General features: G+C 40.3%; 2 protein-coding genes and 1 long non-coding RNA gene across 5 annotated transcripts in view; 2 read left to right on the forward strand and 1 right to left on the reverse strand.

Annotated features, from left to right (window-relative positions):
* The first annotated feature begins 2 nt into the window (after positions 1 to 2).
* Positions 3 to 4,387, forward strand: LOC108886716 (cytochrome c oxidase assembly protein COX16 homolog, mitochondrial). The gene is made up of 4 exons (XM_018681717.2): positions 3 to 170; positions 1,130 to 1,207; positions 3,118 to 3,186; positions 3,655 to 4,387. The coding sequence occupies exons 1-4, from the start codon at positions 111 to 113 to the stop codon at positions 3,766 to 3,768; spliced, it is 321 nt and encodes a 106-aa protein (XP_018537233.1). The 5' UTR covers positions 3 to 110; the 3' UTR covers positions 3,769 to 4,387.
* A 7,064-nt stretch (positions 4,388 to 11,451) lies between these two features.
* LOC127143601 (uncharacterized) lies at positions 11,452 to 15,305 on the reverse strand. The gene is made up of 2 exons (XR_007815163.1): positions 15,187 to 15,305; positions 11,452 to 12,335 (listed from the first exon to the last, which is right to left on the reverse strand). It is a non-coding gene; the product is annotated as an uncharacterized LOC127143601 (long non-coding RNA).
* The window catches only part of slc8a3 (solute carrier family 8 member 3), a 109,304-nt gene continuing 100,294 nt past the window's right edge, over positions 14,320 to 23,329 (forward strand). Inside the window, exon 1 of one of the 3 annotated variants that reach the window (XM_051078144.1) lies at positions 14,320 to 15,702. The gene's annotated coding sequence lies outside the window, so the exon portion shown is untranslated. The remainder of the gene's footprint in view (positions 15,703 to 23,329) is intronic. The other 2 variants (XM_018681669.2, XM_051078143.1) reach the window with 2 other exon arrangements.

Here is a 23,329-nt window from a genome sequence, read left to right on the forward strand (position 1 = left end):
CATTTCGCCGGACGATCTAACGCGTCGGACCCGTTCAGGAAACGCGTCCCAGCTGTGACCTGCTCGCTGTTTGTTTCATTACTATGGACTTGTAGCCGGAGAGAAGAGTCATGTTCAACATAAAGGCGCTGCAGAGAAACAAAACCGTCAGATATGGAGTCCCCATGCTCGTAAGTAACTTTTCTATCACGGTTTTAACAGAAATGCTAACGACAGATAAGCAGTGTTACCTAACACCTTAGCTAACATGTTAGCAGACACAACTGTCAAACGTCCAATGAGTTATTTTGTTGATTTTTAACTTAGATTTTGTTTAGTTATTTTTATTCTGGCTGTTATGGTTGAATTTTGTGATCTAGACCTGGTCTATGGACCAGGATTTGAAAGAAGCAGTGAAATACCCCATTTTTTGCCTTTTCACAAATAAAATCTGATAGAAATCTTGATAGATAAATAAATAGAGCACTCTATTAATCACTTAAGGAAATTGCAGTTAGTTTGTGGAACCTTTAAATCTCATATTTTAATCTCTCTCTAATGTTAGAATTTCTTGCTGTTCTTTGTCTCATTTTACAGTAAATTTATTGTAAAAAATGACAAATGTACTATGACCGTCATTCACTGTAAACTGATCAGCATTAGGATTTGTCTGCTGTGGAAAGCTGTGTATGTCTGAAGCATTATCAGTTTATAAGTCACAATACAGTTTAGAACTGTTTTGATAATTGATTAATCATTAATTTTTCCAAGTAAAAATGTGAGGGTTCAGTGTTTTTCTTGGTCAGACATGATGGTAAACTTGGCATCATTTCGTTACCTTGATCTGTGGGAGATTAGCTCAGGTGTATTTTATTATATTCTGGCGTTTTGTAGACAAATCTACTTATTCAGTAGTTTTGAAAATAATCATCAGAGTAATCAACAAAAATAACTGTTAGTTGCAGCCCTAGTTTATCACAACACTTCTGCAATGAGGTATTAGTTGAAAATGTTTGAGAGAGGTGTTGTGTTTATTTTGTGGCTGTTTAACTCTATTGCATGTTTTGGCCTAAAGAATCACATTGACTAACATAATTTATCAAAACATTTCTGATTAACTAACCACAGATATTTTTGGTTGGTATTTCAGTTGCTGGTAGTTGGAGGTTCCTTTGGCCTGCGAGAGTTTGCACAAATCCGATATGATTCCCAGAAGATCAAAAGAAAGGTTTGTAGCAAATGAATTAGTTTTTATATATTCAATCACTGTTGCATGATAGTGACAATAAACCAAGCTGAAGTTCCCAGATGTACATCAGTGTGGACGCGTGTAATCTCTGTACAGCACTGTATAGTCAGTGTGCAAATACTCCTCCTAGTGGTTAGAACCATAATGGCACCTGAGAGTGGAAAAATCTTCTGAGAGTACAGTGTGAAAATAGTAGAGATGTTTCTTTATTTTTGACGACTGCTGGACTCTCACAGTTAAGGTTGGTAGATACTCAGTTTGTTTTAAGGAGCTTAGAATTAGATACTGATGGCCGTCCATTTCAGAGACACTGCAGGCACACGTCACTGAGAGGCTTTTCTAACCTGCTCAGAGTGAGTCATTACAAGAGCAAGAAGTGAGAACAAGCTCTAATAATTCATTCAAATGACAGACCCAATTCATTAAAATGACAGAAGACCGACCCTTTATTAGAAGCCATTACAGTCTGATGAGCTGGCTGTGAGGGGAAGTAGCTGTTTTGTGCTATTTTACCGTGACAAACGCCAATGCCTGTCATCTGGGTGGAAGCCAGATGGTAAGGGGCATCTTTTCTTATTACTGTCCATGTGAGGCGGCAGTAGACTGTGGATGACAGTGTTGGAGGGGGGGCATCATGCCCCTGGCATCGTGCCTGTGTAGCTGCCCCCACACCACTCGCTCTGTTCTGCAGACTGAGCCTCTGTCCTCTCTCAGACCCTGTGGGGTAAAGATTTATCTCTGCTCGGTGTGTGTGCACACATGTAATTTAATGCATGGAATATCTGAATAGTTGTCAAAATGCACATGATTTAAAACCACTCTTCTGGTTCTGTTATCAGCCAGTTCTCTTTTTTGGTTTGGATATTTGCCCACTTAAATCATTAAAACCGCTGTCTGAGAGTAAGTCACTGTGTGATCCAATTTGCATTTTCTCTTCAATGATTTAATTTAGCCTGGAGGCAGATATGAACTTAAAGGCCTTTTCTCTTCTCTGTCCAGGTTCTGTATGAGTTTTCCTCACCTCTGAACGCTCCCAGTTTATTTTTGGGGTTTAAGCTACTGAAATTGTAGCGTTAATAACACCTCCATAGAAGGTATCATACTACTTACAGGGGCTATTAATTCCCTTCCCTGAAGGCTTAAAATATTCTATATATTATTTATTTGCTGTAGTAATGTAGGTTTAATTAAAAATCAATCATGGAATTATGAAACTCATCAGTCACCCGAGTAGCTGCAGCATTATTGCCGTGAAATATTAGAACTCATTAAAAGTAATGATTCAGAATGGGATTCATTTCAGTCCTATTCTCAGGCAAAATCAGTTTGAATTATAAAACCCAGATAGCTCCATTGGGCTCAATGCTCTCTTCCAAAATCCCTCTGACATAGATTTTTTTTTTTTCTTTTTTTTTTTTTTTTTTAACCAAACGTGGTGATGTTTAGCCAAATCAAGAAGAATAATTTACAGAGTAAAAACAGGGTAAATGAGCTCCTTCCTGTAGGTTTGGAGAAGCTTGAGTTTGACTCTGGGGAGAAAAGGTCTTCAGTGTTTATGTCTCCCGCATAAAGTTATGGAAGAAAACCACTTTCACCTCTTCTGCAGATGTCATTGTTTATACATTAAAGAAATAATGCACAAAGGAGAGGGAGGGGAGAAGCTGCCTAAAGGTGCCCCGTAAACCTCTCTCACCTTGTTTCATTATTTCTCTCCCAACAGTTCTGATTTAAAATTTTGCCACCCACCAAATTCATAACTCAAACAAGAAGTCCCCTGTCTTTGCCTTTCTTGTTTGTTTTCATTTTCTTCTTGCTGTTGTGAACTTGTGAGTCTTTGCCAGAAAGCTCTATATGTTTTTAAAAATAATCTCTTCTCTGTTCTCTCTCAGCTGGATCCTTCACTGGAGGCCAGAGTAAACGTGGAGAGGCAGCCAGTCATACTGGAGGAGGAGTACGAGGTAAGGAGAGACGGGCTGAGACCTCAAGGGTGGGAGTAGATGAAAGAAACTGTCTGCAAAAAAAAAAAAAAAGTGTAGTTGGTAAACAGTGTGTGCTTTTGTAGAGTGTCATCAAATTGTAAGATGTTTTATTAATTTAAGTTTTTAAATGAATGTCGTTTAAAGTAATGAAATACTGTAGTATCTCCCATTGACCAGGTGTGGTTGGTCACTGTCTGTAAGAGCTGCTAACAGATGGTCAGAATTTTCTACATCTGGCCATTTCAAAGTGCATCAAAGAAACTCAGAAAAGAATTAACTCTGAAACTTATGTAATGAAAACTTTTTAGCCTTTGTGACACTTGAAAAGTCCCGTACAGTTTTCAGACACTGTTTAATGTTTGTCTGGTTTGAGTTTTTTAGATATTGAATTTTTGACATCCTTAAGTTTAAGCCTCATGTCCTGTTGTTTTCTCTGTCTCTCTGCAGAAGATAAAAGAGTTGAATTTGGACGAGTGGAGAAACATCCGTGGTCCTCGTCCCTGGGAGGACTCCAAAGAGTATCAGGAGCAGCAGAGATCCAAGCAGAACAAAAAAGACTGAGGCTTGGGGACGCCAGGCCGAGCACACTGCACGCACGCTGCAGCTGGACTGACCAAACGAGAATGGACGGAGTCTGTGGGGAAGACGCCATGGAGACCAAATTATCCCAGACGCTGCAGCTTCAGGGCATGGGCTCAACATCTTTGGTCTTGGTTTGTATTGGACTTGGAAGTTTTGGAAATGTGCATTGTTGTGGTCTCCTCTGGGCTACTAGTGGTTAAAAGTGCCACATGAGCTCAAAACCTTGAAATAAGTTTAAGGTTGGCCTTAAATTGAAAGAAATATACATTGAATCTTGTAGGTTTATACACAGATGCATAAAGCTGTCCCCTGTTTGGTAATTCTCCAGTTTGATCAGGAGTTTGTAATAAAAAGAACCAGTAGGTGGCACATCTGTGTCCTGTTGCACCACACCTTCCCCACAGAAACCAAGGAGGGAAATAAATATATCAACGTATGATTTCCAGGTCTCAATTAATTATTGCTATTGATCCAAACTGTTGCTTTTACTTTCATTTTGTTTTTGACAAAAGCTCGTAGATGTGGTGAGTCTTTGTTTACAACTGTATCGCATTGATTTACCAGCTGAAAGTATAAAAGAATAAATAACACAACAGTCCGGCCTCTCCTCAGGCTTTATGGGTCTCGACAGTAATCCGTTTCTCTGACAGTTATTACTTTGCAATGCGGTGGATTTATTACGTTTATAATGGAAATAGTATTACCTTTTGCTTTTTTGTCCCACCAAACAAAAGAACATGATTTTTGCTGCATGCTGCAATGTCTTCACATCAGTATGTATAAATAATGTTTGTGTGAGTGACAGATAATGTATGTAGTGCCTCACCTCATTCAGCCTGTGAAATAGGGATGTAATGAATATTCTCCAGGTGTGGAGGTCCTTGGATACATTTTCTATAATCACATTTTTTATGTTCCTGATTTTTGAGTCACTTTAATATGTTTCTCAGGCTCATGTGTTTATGGGAAACAAACAACAGCTTATATGTGAGTTTTTTTTTCATGCACAGGTTTTACTAAAATGGATCTTGTGCAGAGTGTTGCTTTGTCATTGGTTGTTTCGGTATCAAGCTGAGCTGCCATGAAGGAGCAATCACCTCTAATCCACCAAACAGACCTGAATGACAAAGCAGAGCAATCAAGTAATTTGTCACAGGATTAGCAGATCACATCGAGGTTTTCTTCTTGTGGCTGCGTGTCGATAAAAATGTCTGGTGTTTCTGAAGAGGCCTGTCTAAATATAGAGTAGCCACATGTTGGTGCATCTGTAATCTTAAAGGTGAATCACACTCTTATTCTGGACGCTCCACAGGCTGCCCCTGGGCTGTTTTTGATTAGATACACACTGTCTGAAAACCAAAATTAAAGCGAGGACGCTGCTGTTTCTAACTGTGGGAAAGAAGAAAGAAATATTGAGTTTGATGATAGTCAATAAGCCAATGTGAACTGGAGTACTTTGGAGGATGTAGCTCTTACTCTGTTAGCTGCAGTGGTGAGACCACAAAATAAGTAATGCATTCAAAATTGTACTCGTTTAAAAGCATAGTAGGAGTATTATCAGAATAACACTCAGGTTAAAAGTATACAATTAAAAGAAATACTTTTTTAATGAAAAAATACTTAATTACAAACAAATCCTCAATTGAATTCAGTAAAAGTATGTAAATATCAGGAAAATTTACTCAATTAAGAAAAACTTAACCCTGTTGAAGTGTCATTGAACACAACACTGAAAACCTGCCGGTGCTGCGGTTGCTGCTCTGTATCTGATCACTGACCTCTGACCCTTTCTGTGCAGGAGGATGGGGCAGGTCAGGAGAGCGTCAGAGAGAATCCATAACATCTCACGCTGTTCTTTAGTGTGATTTCATGCTTAAGAAGCTTTGTGGATTAAATAAATACTTGTACCTATAGTCACTTATCTGCTCTCAATCTCTTCACAAAATCTGACAAACTGTTTGTTGGATTTCAGCTCTGAGTTAATCCTGTTTTCACCAGAGTGAATGACAAGATATTTAGTGGTTTAATTTCCCTCTGATGCTATCAGACCGTCAGTGTGATGAAGCGACGCTGTGAGAGGGTTTTAACCACAGACGACAGTTTGGTTTGTGAAATGGTGACAGTTTTTATCACCACGCAATCAGGTGTGTTAAGTGGAGAGATGTTGACCTTCAGCTAGCACACTGTAACACACATCAGGTTTACTTTTTTCTTTCTTTTTTGTTAGGATGAGTATGTGCAAAAGAGACAACAAACAGACAACACAGGTTAAAAAACGTCTGGGGATCCAGTGAGTGTGATTTATAAAGATGAATCTTTCCCTTTTTAGAAGGACGTATAGATCATCATATTGTACACTCTTTGGTTGCAGGTGTCTCACTCAATCAGCAAAGGGACGCTAGATGTGAACAAATTTACACTGAGACAGAAGAGAGGAAGTCACTGAACCACTGTTTTAGAGAGGGCAGAGTGGTTGATTTCCTGTCCTCTAAAATATCCCTTTCGGCCATAACCACGCAGAACATTTAAACCCGCTGGTTCTCACGTGGCAGCTTCAGGCAGATTTCAGATCAGCCCAAATCAGCATGTACACAGCCTCTAATGATTTTTTCATTATAACGAAATATTTCCTCCCCTTTCTGTACCTTCTAACGAACGCCAGAAAAGATTCAGGGTTCCCCCTCACCTGATTTTGAATTCTAAATTAAATTTTTACAGGTTCATTCGTCTTCCAAAAGGCAAAACACATGTTTTCACATATCTCAAGTGGAATCGAGCCGTGCTTTTCATTTGACCCTGTTGAGATTTCTGCCTCACCCACCCCCAAAAAAGTCGAATGTGATTAAGTTTACAGTGTTTATAGTAGAGAAAAATTACATTTAAAAATTCAGCAACTCCAGCTCTTTCCAGAAACACTGTCCCCTTTTTTTTTTTTGCGTTAGAGTTTTTCAGCCTGTGAGCATCGCCTTCCCAGTGGGGTGTGAGAGAGCTGAAAGGGAGGCGGAGGGAGAGATGTGAGGTGAAAGGGACCACAACAACAGGAAGTTAGTGAGTTATTTAGTTGTGCTTTAGCCTCTCCTGATTTCAGAGGCTTACTGACATTAGCAACAGTTAGAGCAGCAGCAACGTACGAAACTATATCAGAAACTCTTTTGGCCTGATTTTGCATCCTAAAGTTGTGAGCCACTCTTTCTTCCTATCTGAACACACAGACATGATGTACTTTTTTTTTTTTTATACATGTTCCACTTTCTTACAATCTGATTATATCCCCTATATTCCATGAATAAACATCCATAAATCCATTTTGAAATCATAGAAGATGTTCCTTTTAACTCCGAGAATTTGGCTGAGAATCCTCATGTTTTTAGGTTTCCTTCAGTCTCAAAGTAATCCAGTGATAGCTGTCTGTACATTCATGGGTAAACTACAAGCATGAACTGCTAATAGTTAATTTGGCATACTTTATAATGGTGCCAATTTGCCAAAATGTTGATGTCAGCAGCAGGGGCAGGGAGCAGTTAATGCATGAGACAGTCTTCCTCTCATATGGGATATTTCTTTGGTAGGAAGTTATTTCAATGAAAACTGTTGACTAGGTGTTTGTTTTTTGATGATTTGACTTAACTGACCATTATAATGTATGCAAGTGTTTCAGCAGAGAAATCTCCATATTCTGCAGACAAAATGACCTGAACTTTGAACTAAATATTCTTTTTGTTTAGTCGTTTTTCTTTATTTCTTCCTCAAAGCCCCTGTTAAATGTACATCATATGGTGTTTACGTAGCTGTGTATTTGTGTGTGTGTGTTCGGTGAACCGTCCGTAACCTCACTAATTGTGCAAGGCCGTACTGCCTCACAGCTTCTCTGTCGAGCTCGCTTCCTACTGAGCCATTCAGAGTAGCTCTGCAGCAAAAGATATGTTACAGCACACTCCAGTTCTATTATGGAGATACACCGTGGGTGTAGTCGTCAGGGGCCAAAATGGGTCAATCCACAGGGCCTTGCTATCGTAAGTGACCTGTCAGGATGCATGATAAGTGGGAGTCCTAATTTGAAAAAAGCCCACCCCTTCACGTGCTGTTCAATTTTTCATTTGGAAATGCAAGAAAACGCAATTAAATATTCATTGGACAAGGCTAAAAAAGGGGAAATGAAATTCAATATTTACTAAGTCCTTTCTACGAGCGGGAGAACTAATAAAGCCTGAGAAACAAGACTCATGTAGCTAGTTGAAATTCTGGGCCCTACATAATGCAAAGAAATCCTTAGCATCTTCCAGGGGCCCCCATCCAGCTCTGGGGGGCCCCTGTATCATTCAGATTTCACCCCCTGATCTGCAACCCTGTGGGTAGGTTTTTGATGAATCAAATGAACCTGCTGCTGCCAGATCATCAGAGCCCTGATGTGGGAACAACCAGTCAGTCTTTTTGGCCCTCAGTGAATGAAGAATTCCCCTCCTCCCCAACACACACTGACACACACACTCCAGATGATGATTAATTACCACTGGTATTATCTCACAAGAAGACATTTTTCACAAAGATTGGAGACATGATCATTCAGTTCAGGGAATTCCAAAATATTCTGTGACTCATCTGATGGGTTTCCCAGTGAATCCTAAAACAACGCTGTACTGATACTCATATTAATATTTAGTACTTCCTTAATGTGATGTGCTTCCTTTTGAAACATGTAATACTGGGATAGGATATTAGACCGTGTTTGCCCGACCTTGACTGTAAACCAAAGGCTAAAAGGCTGTAAAGTTGAGAGAGGTATTTTAATTTAGTTAGACAGGAAATTTCACAGTTTGTGAAATGTGATGCGTTAATGGACGCAAATTTTCAGATTTTTTTCTGTGACAGTGAAGTGTTACATGGCTACGTAGTTTTGGTTAAACTCCCATTTAAAGTAATATATTCTTTTAATTTACTTTTACATTATGTCTGAAGTCACAGTGAACCTATTCTCAAATCTATTTCTTTTGATCTTTAAAGTTTTAATCATTAAGATTAGTTCTTTCTTTCTTTTCTGATGACATACTTTTTGTATGTGAACAAATTATAAAATCTATGTCTGTCTATACTGATCACAATATTGATTCTCGATGTTTTGGATCTATGCTGAGTAGAGGAGAGGGAAACAGCGCACACTGCTGTCTTTGTGGATGCTAACACTAGGAGTCGTCAAAGGCAGAAATTTTAAATCCTACCCATAGGAACTAGCCCGAATGATACTGATACCGATATTATAGAATCCAGTTTTGATCAGCTGATAGGCATTTCTCATAAACCTATAACATCAACATACATTTTTTGGTAATTAAAAAACATGGAAGACTAATGTTTATATTATCATAGAGGAGTCAACGCAATACACATTAAGTTTTAGTTATCATATAGTATATCTCAAGAGTTTGTTTACTATGGGTTATGTATGACGTGTACCCAAATGTGTACAGGCTCTGAGCACTGATTAATTGATTAGTCAAGCAACAAAAATTCAAATCATCTGAGTCATTAATCAGTTAAAAATGTCAGTGGTAAATGTCAGTTTACTTTAAGTCCTTTAAGTATAAGAAGTAATACATTAAATAAATGGTTTGTAATGCCCTATGATGTAGTTGTACACAGCTACAAGGACATTTTAAAGTCTTATTTATGTACAAATAATGCACAATAACAATTGTCATAGATTATCCTGTGCATAACATGACATTTTATTCAATTATAAACCATCTACTAAATGTTTATGTTTATGTTTATGTTTGGTTCTTGTGAGCTTATTTTTTAAAATATATTTATGACATTTTAAAGACTAAATGATTTATGGGAAATAACTGAAAGATAAATCAGTAATGACAACAATCTTTAGTCACAGTCCTAGTGGATATTTGTGTATTTTTATCAGGCCCTTGTCCCAGATAGTAAAACAAAGCCACTGAAGCTGCGGTCAGTGAGAGCCTCAACCTTCACTACCCTACTGACTCACTGAAATGTCACTTAGAGAGAGCTACAGAATCAGACGCCAAAAAATAGACTTATTCTGCGTGGAGGGAGGGAGGAAAGTGAGCGGGGAAATGACCCCTGTGTTTATTTTATTTAGGCTCTTTCCCTCTCTCTTTCTCTCTCTTTTCTCTCTCCTTCTCTCTCTCATTTCATTTCTATAAATAGACAGATGCTTGGCAGCTGAGGGGTAGTCCACGCAGAACAAATGCACCCCCTGGCTGTTTCACTTCATTCCCCACATAATGAGCCAGACGGAACGCGCACAGATCGCTGCCGTCACTTCCACTCTCCCCAGGACTGAGGCAGGGGCCACACGTTGCCATGGAGACGTGGCTGTTGGGCAGAGTGGGGTGGGGGGGGGCACGCAAAACCAAGACCCTCAGACGAGCTGACCCCCAGCCCTCCTCCGATCCCCTGTCGTCTCACCATCCTTTACTTTTGACTCTCGTCCCGTCATACCTCCCTCCTGTCTCTCTTTCATTCAGCACCATAAGGCATGGAGGGGGGGAGATGAGTAGATGAGTGTGGAGTCCAGTGTCCTACACTCGTCTTCTGTGCACTGTGTCTCTGATGTAATGGAGTCAGTGTGGGTATTCCTCTCTCACCCATCTTCCGCTGCAAATATATTCCAGACCAGTGAACCACTGAATGCTCAGCTCCAATAGTTGCAGCTGCAGAAGTGGCACTCTCCATAGACGAGCTTTACTATATGTCTTCAAATTCAGGTCTCTTATTTGAGCTGAATGTACATATAGAGTGTGAAAGCTTAACGCAGGGCTCCCTTCTATCTGCATTGCACTCTGTATATTTATGGACTGTCAGGGTTTTTATTTGAGGAGAGGATTTATCGGTGCAGGGGAGTCAAGGTTATGTAGCGTTATATTAAGAATAACCAGCTCTTCTTTCAGTACGTTTATGTACATACCCGCCTATCATGGTGATGCATGTGGCTATGAAAGATGAAATGACAGTGATGCTGTGATGCAGTTGTCGTCAACCCTTTTGGCTACTGAGCCCATAAAATCCGATGGGAACAACGTTTTTTCTTTTCAATCTCGTTATGAAGATTCAGATTTACATTCGTCACTGTTTTCTGTTTTAGTGATCCACTGCTGTGGTGGTACCTAGTTTGGCTTCATTGGTTTTGGTTTTATTCATCCATGTTTTGAAATATCAGTCTCAGAGTTTTGTGCTGCCAAGACTGGCTAAAATGAGTTTTATCTGTGATCCTCACAGCATTGAAAAATTATATTTAAATGCATTATGTTTTTATGGAAACACTGTCCCAGTTGGAACTAGTTTATACCAAAGAAATGGTCCCCATGAAATTTGTTGACAGTATGTCAGTGGTTCTCAACCTCTGAGCTCCCCAAATGGTTGCAAGATGAATCTAAGGGGTTGTAATAATGAATCTAAGTAATAAAATCTCCACGAAGATATGCAGCAATGTTTGCAGTAGTTATGAGACAGGAGTCAGTGGTACAAATACAAATCAAGAGTTAACATTTTGTCCAGTTGGTTACCAGAGCACAGATGGTGAATTCTGCTTCCAGCACCATCTACAGTAAATCACCAGGATGCATGAATGAGTTTTGCTGTGCCACTGTCTGGGCTGACAAGGCAAACAAAATTCTGCCTCTCAAAATCATGTTTCTTTTCCAGACCTTTCTTTAATCTTTGCTTTCGTCTTGTTACATCTGACAGTTTTGCCTCTGAAGGCTTTAAAACATTTTGCAGATTAACTAACCTGAAAGGGGGAAATCATTCTTTTATTGAACTGTTCACGACTCATGGATGTGATAAAGGCACAAAAGACGGACAAAATCTGGGAACCATTATCCCACAGTAACCGGACCATCTTCTTGCTTTTGTGGTTTTTCATGTTTTGTGTGTCGTGAACACCACGTGTGTCAGTTCACCTGCATCACACTGGTGGTAAAGGTAGAAAAGTCTAAAACAGATACTTAAAACCCTAGCAGGCGTAACAGTTGTAACCCTTCGTCCTATGCATCTTCTTGACCGAGTCCTCAACAGGTTTGGTGCTTTGCTCTGTGTGTGACCGCCACCATCACACCTTCACTGGTGACAGGAAGTGGCCCTCCAGCTGCAAGGACTTCAGATCCTGATGCGAGGTGACTCTTTACCTTTCTCATTTCACAACTTCACTATTCATTACTGACCGTCGTAAGTGGATGTTGCCCAGGGGTGATGTCACTGTTAACTCCCCTGATGACCTCTCCCTCCTCCGCCCTCCCTCCCTCTTCCTCTCACCAGCCAGGCCCACTGTGTCATTGCCTGGCTGTTTTTTTCCACTGAAGTTGTTGCAACTCGAGCTTACAAATTATCAGCATGTGCAGAGTGCCGAACGCAGCACGGAGAGAGGGGGAAAATACAAATCACAAAGTGCAAGTGCAGCACTATTCTCTTGTGCTATACTGTATCGTTCCCTGCTCCAGATTTTCTGCTGCTGCTTCTGACTGCATGCCAGACGTTTTAATGAAACTGATCCAGGGCTTCAACCGCCGACAGGCACACTGTGGGAAAAACAGGAAGGAGAGGATGGGTGAAGTTGCTTTACTCTCAGAGAGTCAGTGCAACCAGTCAGTTTCATGGCTACGGCCATCAAGACTCCCGTCCTTGGGAGTGCTGCTCCTCTCAGCGGGAAGCACAAGCAGGCCTGGTGTGTTGATTACAGGTATAATCCATTAATCATCACTGAACGCATGCAGGACTTTGATGAGAGAGGCATTGAATTCCAATCATAGGATGCATGCTGGCTGCAGGTACACTCACAGAGCCTGCACACCAATCTGTCCTGTGTATTTTCTGCCTCCACCCTTTCCCCTGCAGATAAGAAAACTTCATTAAAACATCCATCCATATTCTCCATACTAATTACAGCAATACATGGGGGGGAGTGGAAGGATGGCGGACGGGGCGCGGCGGTGGGGGCTGCCTGACCAGATTGGCCTGTCTCATCCCCTCCGTCCATTTGGGAAGTGATTGTTTTTGAATTTCATATTTGAATTTAACAAGCATGGAAATCTGAACAGGCTAATAAGATTCTGTACCACAGTGCCGGACTATGTAATTAAAATCGGACCCAATTGATTTTTTCCTACTTTGCATATAGGCTCCATCCCAAAAGAAAAGAGACTCTGCACACTGCAATAAGAGGACTGCTCCAAGTCTGTCCATGTTGTTTCTGGGTGGATTAATGATAATTCATTATTGATTAATTGCTAATTAATTTAAAGACTTTTTAATACTTGTATTAATTTTACATACACTTTGGTTTGCCCTGGGACTTTTAGGATTTTTTTTCCACAATGGCTTCAGGCCTGTGTGATGCTGTAATTAGAGGTGGTGGCAGTGTCAACATCCTCCTGCTTTGCTCCTGTCTCTGGGGCTTCGTCTGTCTCGTCAGCAGTGGTTATGGGTGATTGTGCTGCATCAAGGACTGCGTGCCCAGTGAAGCTCATTATCTACTGGCTAGTAATGCATCCAACTGGGGATGGAAGATCACTGGGTTGTGCAATGCAACTGCAAGAAGGGGCACAAAGAGACACATAAGATGGCGAGGGATGTGCCTGAACTCAGGGAGCAGGATTTGTTTAAAGGAACAGTTTGACATTTTGCTTAGAAATTTGAATTTGTGTCAATTTACTGGTTAAAATGTTGTATCAGATCTTTGAAATCTGTTTTAATAATTTAACTGGGGATTATTTGACTGCTTCTTTGCCAGGTCTTGTGACTCTTGCTAGCTGTAGCGTCATATTTATCGGCCAGACATGAGAGTGGTATCTTCTCATCTGAGTCTTGGCAAGAAAATACTGAATAATTAGCGACTTCAAAGGTGCTGTATGCAAGTTTTTCCTACTGCTACATAGGCAACATTAGCATTAACTGGTGTTTACTTACAAGACTAGAGAAGATGTTGCAAATCCAGCATCAAATTTCATTCCTTTTCTCACCAAGAGCTGTCTCCAGCTATCTCTAAAGCAATGTCAAGGTTAAATCATCTTCTTTTCCTCTACTTAAGTTAGCCCGCTAACCAGCTAGCCCTGTCCTGGCCTGTCTCATAATACCACTTTGCGATAGTGGTCCAGTCTTGTACCTTGTCTTATAAATGCAACAGTGGCTTAAGTTCTTGGTACGCAAACAGCTGTTAGCGCTAACATTGGCAAAAACTTATAGCGCCTTTTAATGGCTTTAGAATGATTCATTAGTGCACTTAGTCCCACTGATGGAAACCACAGGGGCCTGAGTCTGGGGCCTGAGAGGTCACCGGGCTCTGTATGAAGTGGCAGTTAATATTTCTTGTTTGAAAGTCACAGAGCTCAGTTAACATGATCCCAAAGAGATGCAAATCCATCACACGGACAAAAAATTACCACAGAGAAACACAAGATGACCATTAAGAGACACAAACTTTCAGTCTGGGGGTCCTTTAGAGGACGGTTGGTGGACCTTTAACCTGTCTGTACGCCAGCGGCCCAGGTCCAGCTTCTGCCCCACAGCTTCACTTTATTTTTTACTTTAAGATGTTGCATACATTTGATCAAAAATACTGCCTTATTTGCGTGCATATCATGCACATTTTAATAATAGTCCATAAGCTGCAAAATTTTTCTATTACTTCCACGAGCTGTACAAGAGAAGACCTCCCAGTAAAACTTACATTTAGCTTTATTCACTCTGTATTAATCAGGCCTTTTGTGGTATTTGTGTCATGGGGCCAGAATAAATGTCAGTGTGCCTTATTTTCACAGAGTTAGCAGCCTCTGTCGAACCGGGCAGAGTTTATAGAGGTAAGAGTGATCAGAATCAGACTTTATTGCCAAGTAAGTTTGCACATACAAGGAATTTGTCTTGTATATACAATCTTCTTACTCCTTACAACCCCCCCTCCCTCGCGCTGTGAACAGTTGTCATGGTGGGCTGTGGGCCTGGATGAGATTCATGGTTTGTGTTGCAGGTTTCTTCTCAGCTGATGGTGACGTAGTCGCGCGCCTAACCGACCCTGTCTGTGTGACTTTTACAAATGGGGGGCGGAGGGCTGTAGGGCGCAACCATTTCACACCCCTGCCGCGTGAGGAGACGCCTAATATTAATAACAATTATCCGAGGATGACAATTCATAGATGAATCTCATCTCCAGCGATCACTGAAAGCTCCAGAAATTGCCTTCGCCAGCCAGCGCAGAGGAGACAAATCGTGGTTGTTCCGATGGTGCGCAAAGTCCAGCAGACAGCCGTGGCAACTTAAAAAGCGGTGTGCACAGCTGAGCGCGTTTCTGATGTAAGACAGTGGTTAATATTAATTGCGTGTGTGCCATTTCTGAGGAGAGGAGCCGGCGAGCAGGAGCTCTACGGCAGTGCCTACCTACAGGAGCGACATCATAGATTTCCTGCGCTATCGCAGCGGAGAGAGGAGGAGGAGGAGAGCGCTGATTCACGGCTTGCAGGAGGAGGGAGAGCCGTGCGGACGGGGCTCAGAAGATCCATCTCTACCAAGGGTGCAACCTTAAAATACCGACCACCCCCCCTCCTCCTCCTCCTCCCTCGTCATTGACAGCTTTGCGACCCGGTCAGTCCGTCAGACAGGGAGGATCTGGGGAGGAGGGCGCCAAGGCAGGAGAGGACGAAAGGCGATCACCTCTGGCCGGTTTGATCCAATCGCCAATACCGAGCAGGCTGGGGACCTGCCTCTCCGTACATGAGGACGACACAGCGGCTTCACCGGGGGAGATCGGTCCGAGGAGCACGTTTAACTCCAGAGATCCAAACAGCGAGATTATTTTGAGACTGTTGTCTGATCTGAACGGCAAAACAATAATAAAGGAGGCGGACAGGAGCTATTTCGCAGTCGCTACATAAACTCCCCGGAATACAAATCCAGGTAGGTTATAATGAATAACGCATGATGCAAACTCACTCACATTAAATAATCTGTGTGTTAATGAGAGAAGCGACCTGGCACACAGTCAGCAGCGAACACAGGACACAGATAAGCTTTCTAATTAAATATGTGACAGATCACATTAACCACATCAGATGTGTCTGAGGATCCGTGTAGCCTTAACTGATGTGAGGTGGATGTGGTCCGTCACTCCGGGGGCGCCTCGCTCTGCTCAGGCTTTAACCTGTCTATCTGCTCCCATTGCTCCTCATCACTGTGCAGATATGATCCATTGCAACCGGCTGAAATGGATTCGTGATACCGTCTAATGGGTGTGCCATTAAAATAATTGGCGTCTGTCAACGCAAGTAACGGATACCGGTTGTTACAGCCCCTGCCGAGCCCGTCCTGCCGCTGATTGGCTGAGCACCTGGATTTCCAGTTTTTATATAGGAATCTTTAGCTTTTTGCTTTTGTTGTGGTTTCCCTCGCACGGCCTGCCACTGTTTAGAGTTGATTCTGGAGACAAGAGTCCCCTGAGGTCCTGGAGTTTAATTTCAGAAAAGATTCATTAGCAAAGCATCTACACACTCAGGCCTGTATGCACCTTCTAAGTTAGAGTGCGGGCCTATGGGTGCTCCAGCAGGGATTCCCCCCTCAGGTAGCACTGACATCGGTATAGTGAGCGAAACGGTCCTACGTTGATTAATCAGTAACAGCTGAGGCTCTCCGTGTGTCTGCTGAGTCCATGTTTACGAGCATCTCAAATAGCCTCCTTAAACAAGACCCTCTTCCCAAAATAGGGGAAGGGGAAAGAGATCTGCTCTCAGCAACTGTCTCTGCCATAACGCTGTCTGCACCAGTCAGGAAATATAGAAGGGAGTGCATGGTGATCATTTAAAGATGCACCTAAATCAAACAGTAATATGTGCCTCTCTTATTAAAAAGGTGTAAGTCATCCAGAGTTAGACTGATTAGGGCTTATTCTAAAGATAGTCAGTAATCAAAAATGTCCATCACAATGTCCAGAAGCCAAAGTTGACATCTTCAAATAGCTCGATGTGTTCAACAGTCCCAAAGCAAATCAAATATTTATTTAGTTTAATACCAGAGGATAAGACTGGAGGTTAATTTCCGAAGCTGGAATCAGATCACTTATTAGATATGACTTAAATCATTAATCGATTATCATCATAGTTGCTTATTTTCTGTCCATCATGATTAATCTGCTGTAAAACAGATAAATGTGTGATATTTGCCCTAAAACCTTTCTGTCAGCCAGCTGTGTTGGAGCTCCCTCCCTGATCACAGAAGACTGTAAAGCTTGCAATACATTGTTTTCCTCCTTACACACTTAACTTAATAATCTGTTTGGTTGATTATTCAGTTGTTAGCATTTTATTTTATAAAGTCTTAATTTTGCTAAAGATTACATTCACTAGAAATTTCCCCTCATACGATAAAAGTGTCTTAAGAGTTACTTAAATGGACTTAAATGGAAAGTATTAATATCCCCTGATAGTGGCCTGCATGGCTTACACCTCAACAGGAATTGTGTTCAGGAAAAACATAAAATAATATATATATATATATATTTTTTTTTAAATTGGCAATTACCTATAGTGTCAGTATAAGAATATTTGAACAGGTAAGCCCCTTTGTTAATTAATTTTTATTAGCTGGGAGATGTGTATGTTAATTAACAGTAGTATCAGTATTGTGATGCTAGATATTAGGATTAGGATTGTGTCAGTCTAATATTGTTATAGTTACTGTTATAAATGGGTAAAACACTGTCTTACACTGTATCATAAAATACTGTAAATATTGTTCAACAGCCTCAGCAGTTATCAGATATGTTTTCAGAGTATAAATATTGTGGTATTAAGTCAAATATTTGTGATATTGGATTGAGTAAATATCACTGAGTTCTACTTCCTTATATTTTCTACAGAAAAAAAGTGGTTTAAAGTTGTGTAAATTGAGTTTAAGTGGGTTCACCCCCAACTATTAGTAGTTGAAGAGGTCAGTGTCGTACTTAATTGGAATATGTCAGAGCTGAACTTCACCCTTAATTTAGATATGTCAGTTGCAATATGGCTGTTAAGCTCCAGTGCAGTTTTTGTTGAACAACTTTGTCTTTTCGGTTGATTTTAATACTTTTTAGTGGCTGTGCCTGTGAACAGTTTTGATTAAATTCCAGTGACGGTCCATCCCTGCAGTCACAATGCAAAATACAATCCTTAAAACAGTAATTAGTATGCAAATTGTTCTGTGTAGCTCCTAATTTAGGGGTCAAGGTTCTAATGATAATACACATAGAGAAATAGAATCGTTCATTCTCCGTCGCCAAACAGTACTCGGTGCAATTTGTGTTGAGATAGAAAATCTATAGGAAATCCTTGTGAGGTCACACACCTGAACAGTCTGTCCGAGGGCTTTAACGTAATCATTTTAATGAGCTTTACATTATTGCCTAAGATTATGTGTTTGAGAAATCATTTGAGACTCAATCGATCAATCAATCAATCAAACAATCCCTATAAGCTACATTACCAGTTTTTCTGTAAGATCCCGGTTTTGTTAAAGGATTGTTTTAGATCACGAGGAGTCCTACTCAGCCTCTGAAAACTCTCGTGTCTTTGTGGCTGTCGAGGAACTTTTGAAAGATGAAAAATCTAATCCATCATGATCATGAGGTGATGTCATCTCAGACTGAGTTTTATCAGAAACAACCTGTGTTGTGAACTGTGGTTGTGGACTTTGTATCTGTCTAATCAAAGACACCATGGAGTTGCAGTATAGGAATTATAGATTCTGGCGTTTTTGGAGCTCCACTTACATTGGAATCATACCTCTGTGTTATCAGGCTGCACTGCACCTACAGGATGTATGTGCATAGGTTCAAGGTTACACTGTAGGTGACAATTTAGCCACTCATTGTGGCTATAGGGTCAATCGAGACACCACATGGGAACTGCAAGAACTGTGATTGTCTGCTTGTGTTACCTCTATATGTTTCTGACACAGCAGAGTCAGACAGTGAGTGAGGACAGTGTTACGGACTCTTTTTTTTTTTTTTTTTTTTTTTTTGAACAGCCACTCTGTATGAATGAATTAATGTAAACACAATGACTGCTCAGCTTGTTCAGTAATGAGACACAGCAAAATAATCTTAGTTTAAGCTACGTGAATGTAGGTCCAGTTCTGCAAATGTGTTCTACGGTGCATACCTCTAAATAAATTTAGTATTTCGAGTTGTTGAGCATTGACCTTTCAGGCCATAATAGTGCATGGTACATTATTGTGAAAATGAACAATAATTAAACAATAATGCTTGCTATTTTTTCACCCTTAAATGTTAAGCTGTTGACCACAAAACCAGATAAATGATGAAATCAGTAAATGTTTTTACTTAACTTACTGCGATAATACCAGGAAATGAGCAGAACTCTTTCCCATTCGTATGTTGTATCATGAGACTAGCAGAAATTAGAAGAGATGATAAGTATTACAGTATTACAGTTATTAACAGTAACAGGCACTAAGAGTTGTCTAACTTCACCAAACTGCAGCAGTGAGTTTCTGAAAACAGGCAGCAGGAATCAGGAGTGATACCCACAGGCTAACAAGCTAGCAGGCTAACTAAGACTGACTCTGGTGAATTAATCTGGTGAGTCCCGACCCCCGTAACTGATCTCTTTGGCATTCCTTGGTGTAAAGGCTGCAGTTCAGACTGTGTTGAGGAGGACAGCAAGTCTGTACAAGAGCTGGTATCAGCATCAGATGAGTTGAATCGAGTATACAGTCTTGTTAGGGTTTGTAGTACTGAATGGTCTGAGCAGCCAGCGCATATGGCAACCCCCGAGGGGCAAACATGTGCCAGTCAGTTACCACCTGCACTGCTTAAGCTAAGCTTTGTCTCACCATACTCAAATGAGTTTGTAACCCAATAGGGTTGTAATGCTCTCATTACAGTTAGTTTGGTAACATATAAAGGCTGAATAGGTGTGAGAAGGTGAGAGGTTTTGTCTGTGATGGACTTTAGAGCAAGGTCTCAAAGTCTTGATTCATGTTGATCTTTCAAACAATACCAGTAGAAAAGATTAGTTTGTTCATTTTAGGCCAAGTTTGTATGATACTATTTTTTTTCCTAATTAGGTTGTGTTGAGAAACAAAACTGCTGCTTGGATTATATTCACAGCAGTGTTTTGTTGTTTTTCTTTTTGATCAAAGTAAGCAGTGCAGTTTTGTACTGCAGGAAAACTCCTACATGCAGTCAGGTTTAAGGAACAAAAGCACCTTGGTTAAGTTAAGTCAGTTAATTCTAAACATGTGTCATCTCGTCACCGTCAAATTTAAGTTCTCAAAGACAAGATAGAAGATGGAAGTGCTTTGAAATACTAAATTGCTGCACTACTCCTTTAATACTGTCTGTTCAGTTCATGGTAGGGTTTGTAAGGATCAGAAGTAGTAATGGTAGAATAGTAGTATCAGTGGTTTTAATAAGGCAGTACATAGTAGCTGCTCTTGGTAATAAAATTAATAACAGTTGCAGAGGAGGTAGTAGTGGTACAGTACTATTTATTAATATTAAGACTGCAATGAGGGGAAATTGAAAAGATGAGGAATTCATTTATACATGCACAAGGAGGAAATTTATCACATCTTCAAAATAATTAAAACTAGTACTTAGGATAGTGTAAGCAGTACTGTTTATTATATAATGTGTCTTTTGGGAGACCTGGAAACGAGCACAACTACAGTTTACAGTTGTAAAATAATCTTTCTGAGCATGATTTTATTCAGCTTGTGAAATTTATGAATCTAACGGGACCAGGCAGGAGGTAGTTACCAGGCAATTGACTCCTTCTGTCCAGTGTTACTGTATGGCCTTATATCTTTAAAATTCTGTGTCACTCTGGTAGTTTGCTCTTGGATTCATGAGTATTTGGCTTGTTTGCCATTTTGTTTTACCTCTATTTATCCAGGGTAGGCTGACTGAGCACATTTTACTCTCTTTCATCACTGTCCTCCTTCCATACTCTGATAACACACATTCATGCATGGGGACACAGTCTCCGTCTGTCTGCGTTAAAACTGCAGGAAATCACAGCAAGGTGTTAAAACGATACAGAATCTCAGCTCATTTAAAGCAACTATAATCAATATTTTCATATTAACAGCTGATATGAAGACTATTTGTATACGAAAAAGATAATTAGTAGTAATGAACCCACAGACAGGGCTTGACAGGGCTTTGTAGCATCTTTTAGCTTACTGTTTTGGTTTTCAGCTCATGATATGATTGATTTGGTTCACTCTCACTGTTCTAATGCTGTTGTTTTGGGCTGTAGCAGACAGCTGTTTTAAGTTTTAAGCTGTTTGAGCTCTAAAAAATGGCTGCACGCTAAATTCCTAGGCAGACAAAGTTAGCTAGCTAGTTAGCTAACCAGCTGGTAAATCTAATGTAGCATGTAGCAACTAGAGAGCCAGATACTTCTCTCTGGAGTTGCTGAAGACCAAAACAGAGTTAAAAAGGAGTTAATATTGGATTTACATGCATCGGATCAGTAGAAACATGACTCCCACTGGATGACAATGTTGCTGTGTAAGTGATGGATGCGTAATTGTTTGCTAATTAGAGGTTTAATGCAGTTATTCTGAAATAAGTTGCTTTTCATTTGACTAGTTTAAAAATAGAAATGTCGACCAAGGTTACAACATTCAGCTGATGTAATTTTAATAAGTCTAAAATATATAAATTAATATTGATCTGACACTTGAGATTCAGATTACCCTTCCACTAGTACATCATATAACAAGTAAATGACCAGTCATTTAATCATTTCTGTCCCCAGGTTGTAACATACTGAGAGGCTCTCCCTAGCCTTTAAATCCTGGATGCTTCGTCTATTTCTGCCTCATTGCAGTTTCTGTCCATCCACCCCGGCTAGCCACCATGCAATAAAAAAGACAGGGAGAAACTAGCCGGTCAGCAGCACTGCTGCTCTGATTCTAAAACAGGAAAAACATTTCCCTCAGCTTCCCAGTGCCTACAATATCTTATTCATCCCCGCTGTCACTTTTTACTCTTTGCAAATTTCTCAGTACATGATAATAGTGTTTTGTAAGTGTAATTTGAGCAGTGCATGTTTGCTCTTGTGGGTTAGTTGTTGTGTTATGTTTTCAGACTGTTACAAAAGTCCAAACCAGTGCAAAACCCTAGTTTTCAGATTCAACTTCTCTCTCATTAAGTTACAACTTTGTCACTCAATTATTTCCCTGTTGTTTTTGTTTGTGCTCAGCGCTGTCGGTTCTCACAGGGATTGCATAGCTGGCTCCTGTCCATATAAATGGCTCTGCTGATTCAGTTAAATTTAAGTTCCTTGTCTCTGCTTGTGCTGCCATTTCCTATCATCCCCCTTTTTTATCCTCCAGATTAGTGTGCTGCTTTGCAATCAACATTTTGAGGAATTTCATTTCAAGTTGAGATATTCTCCTTTTTATGTTTTATCACCTCTAAAAAACACTTCTGGAAAGACATATGTCTCTGAATGTTATTGAGGTTATGATCCCTCCAAAGGAATCATAATAACATTGCCAGTGATGCAATCATTTGTTCCTATGAAGCATTAAATTAGAAATATTAGAAATAATTTATTCCAAAATTGAAAATTGCTTTTGCTAATGCCTGAGTTTACACACAAGACATTGATTGAAACTTTGCCAGCTTTTTTTATTTGGAGACATTAGGTGTGTGTTGACACTGCTCAGGTTCCAGAGGCAATATTTGGTTTTTAAATAGGTGTGAGTGCTTCAAATATGCCAGCTCTTGTTTGACTATCCACACCTCCAATGAAAGTTTTGTCAGCTATCCAAAATGGCCAGTGGTCTGTGTGGATGATAGATGTAATTTCCAAAAATATCACCAGGGATTTCAAAGAGCTGGAGTTATTTTAAGTCTTCAGATCAGGTAAGCAAGAGTTAAATCAAATAAGAAATTTACATTACACAGCCTAACATCTGCCATTTAATGGATGCTTTTATCCAAAGTGCCTTAAAGTGCCATGTGTACATACTGCACATATTTTAGTGCAGGCAGCCCTAGAGGTAATCAACCCTTTAACCAGGAATCAGAACACAAAAATGCACTTTTAGGTACAAAATGTAAAAAAGACTCAAACTACATTTGACTCAACAAAAGCAAAGGGAAACAAGTGTGACAGTAATAAAAGAAATGTAATCCTCCAGTGAATTCAGGACAGAATGATTAACTCACACTGTCTGTATCTCTCTGAAGAGATAATTTTAATTCAGACTAAACTGTCTGTGTGCCTCATGGGCCCAAAGGTGTGGTGAAGGCTGCAGAGTGGCCCCACCCAACCTTCTGAACCACTAAATAATCACACATACCAATGAAAAGAGGGCATCAATAATAAATCCCCCGTGTTACATCTTCTAAGTTTGAGGTGTTTAAGTGGTCTTCATGCTCCTGTTGCCTTTGGCCTCAGCTTCTCAGCATCAAAAGAACTGTCAAGTTTGATCTCATGAGAGCTGAAGAGGTGCACACGATGCTTAGCCTGAGCTTTTATGAATTCGGACAATGTCTGCATTGTTATTGTAA

Source organism: Lates calcarifer, linkage group LG19 (assembly GCF_001640805.2).
Source record: "Lates calcarifer isolate ASB-BC8 linkage group LG19, TLL_Latcal_v3, whole genome shotgun sequence".
NCBI classification, from domain to species: Eukaryota; Metazoa; Chordata; class Actinopteri; family Centropomidae; genus Lates; species Lates calcarifer.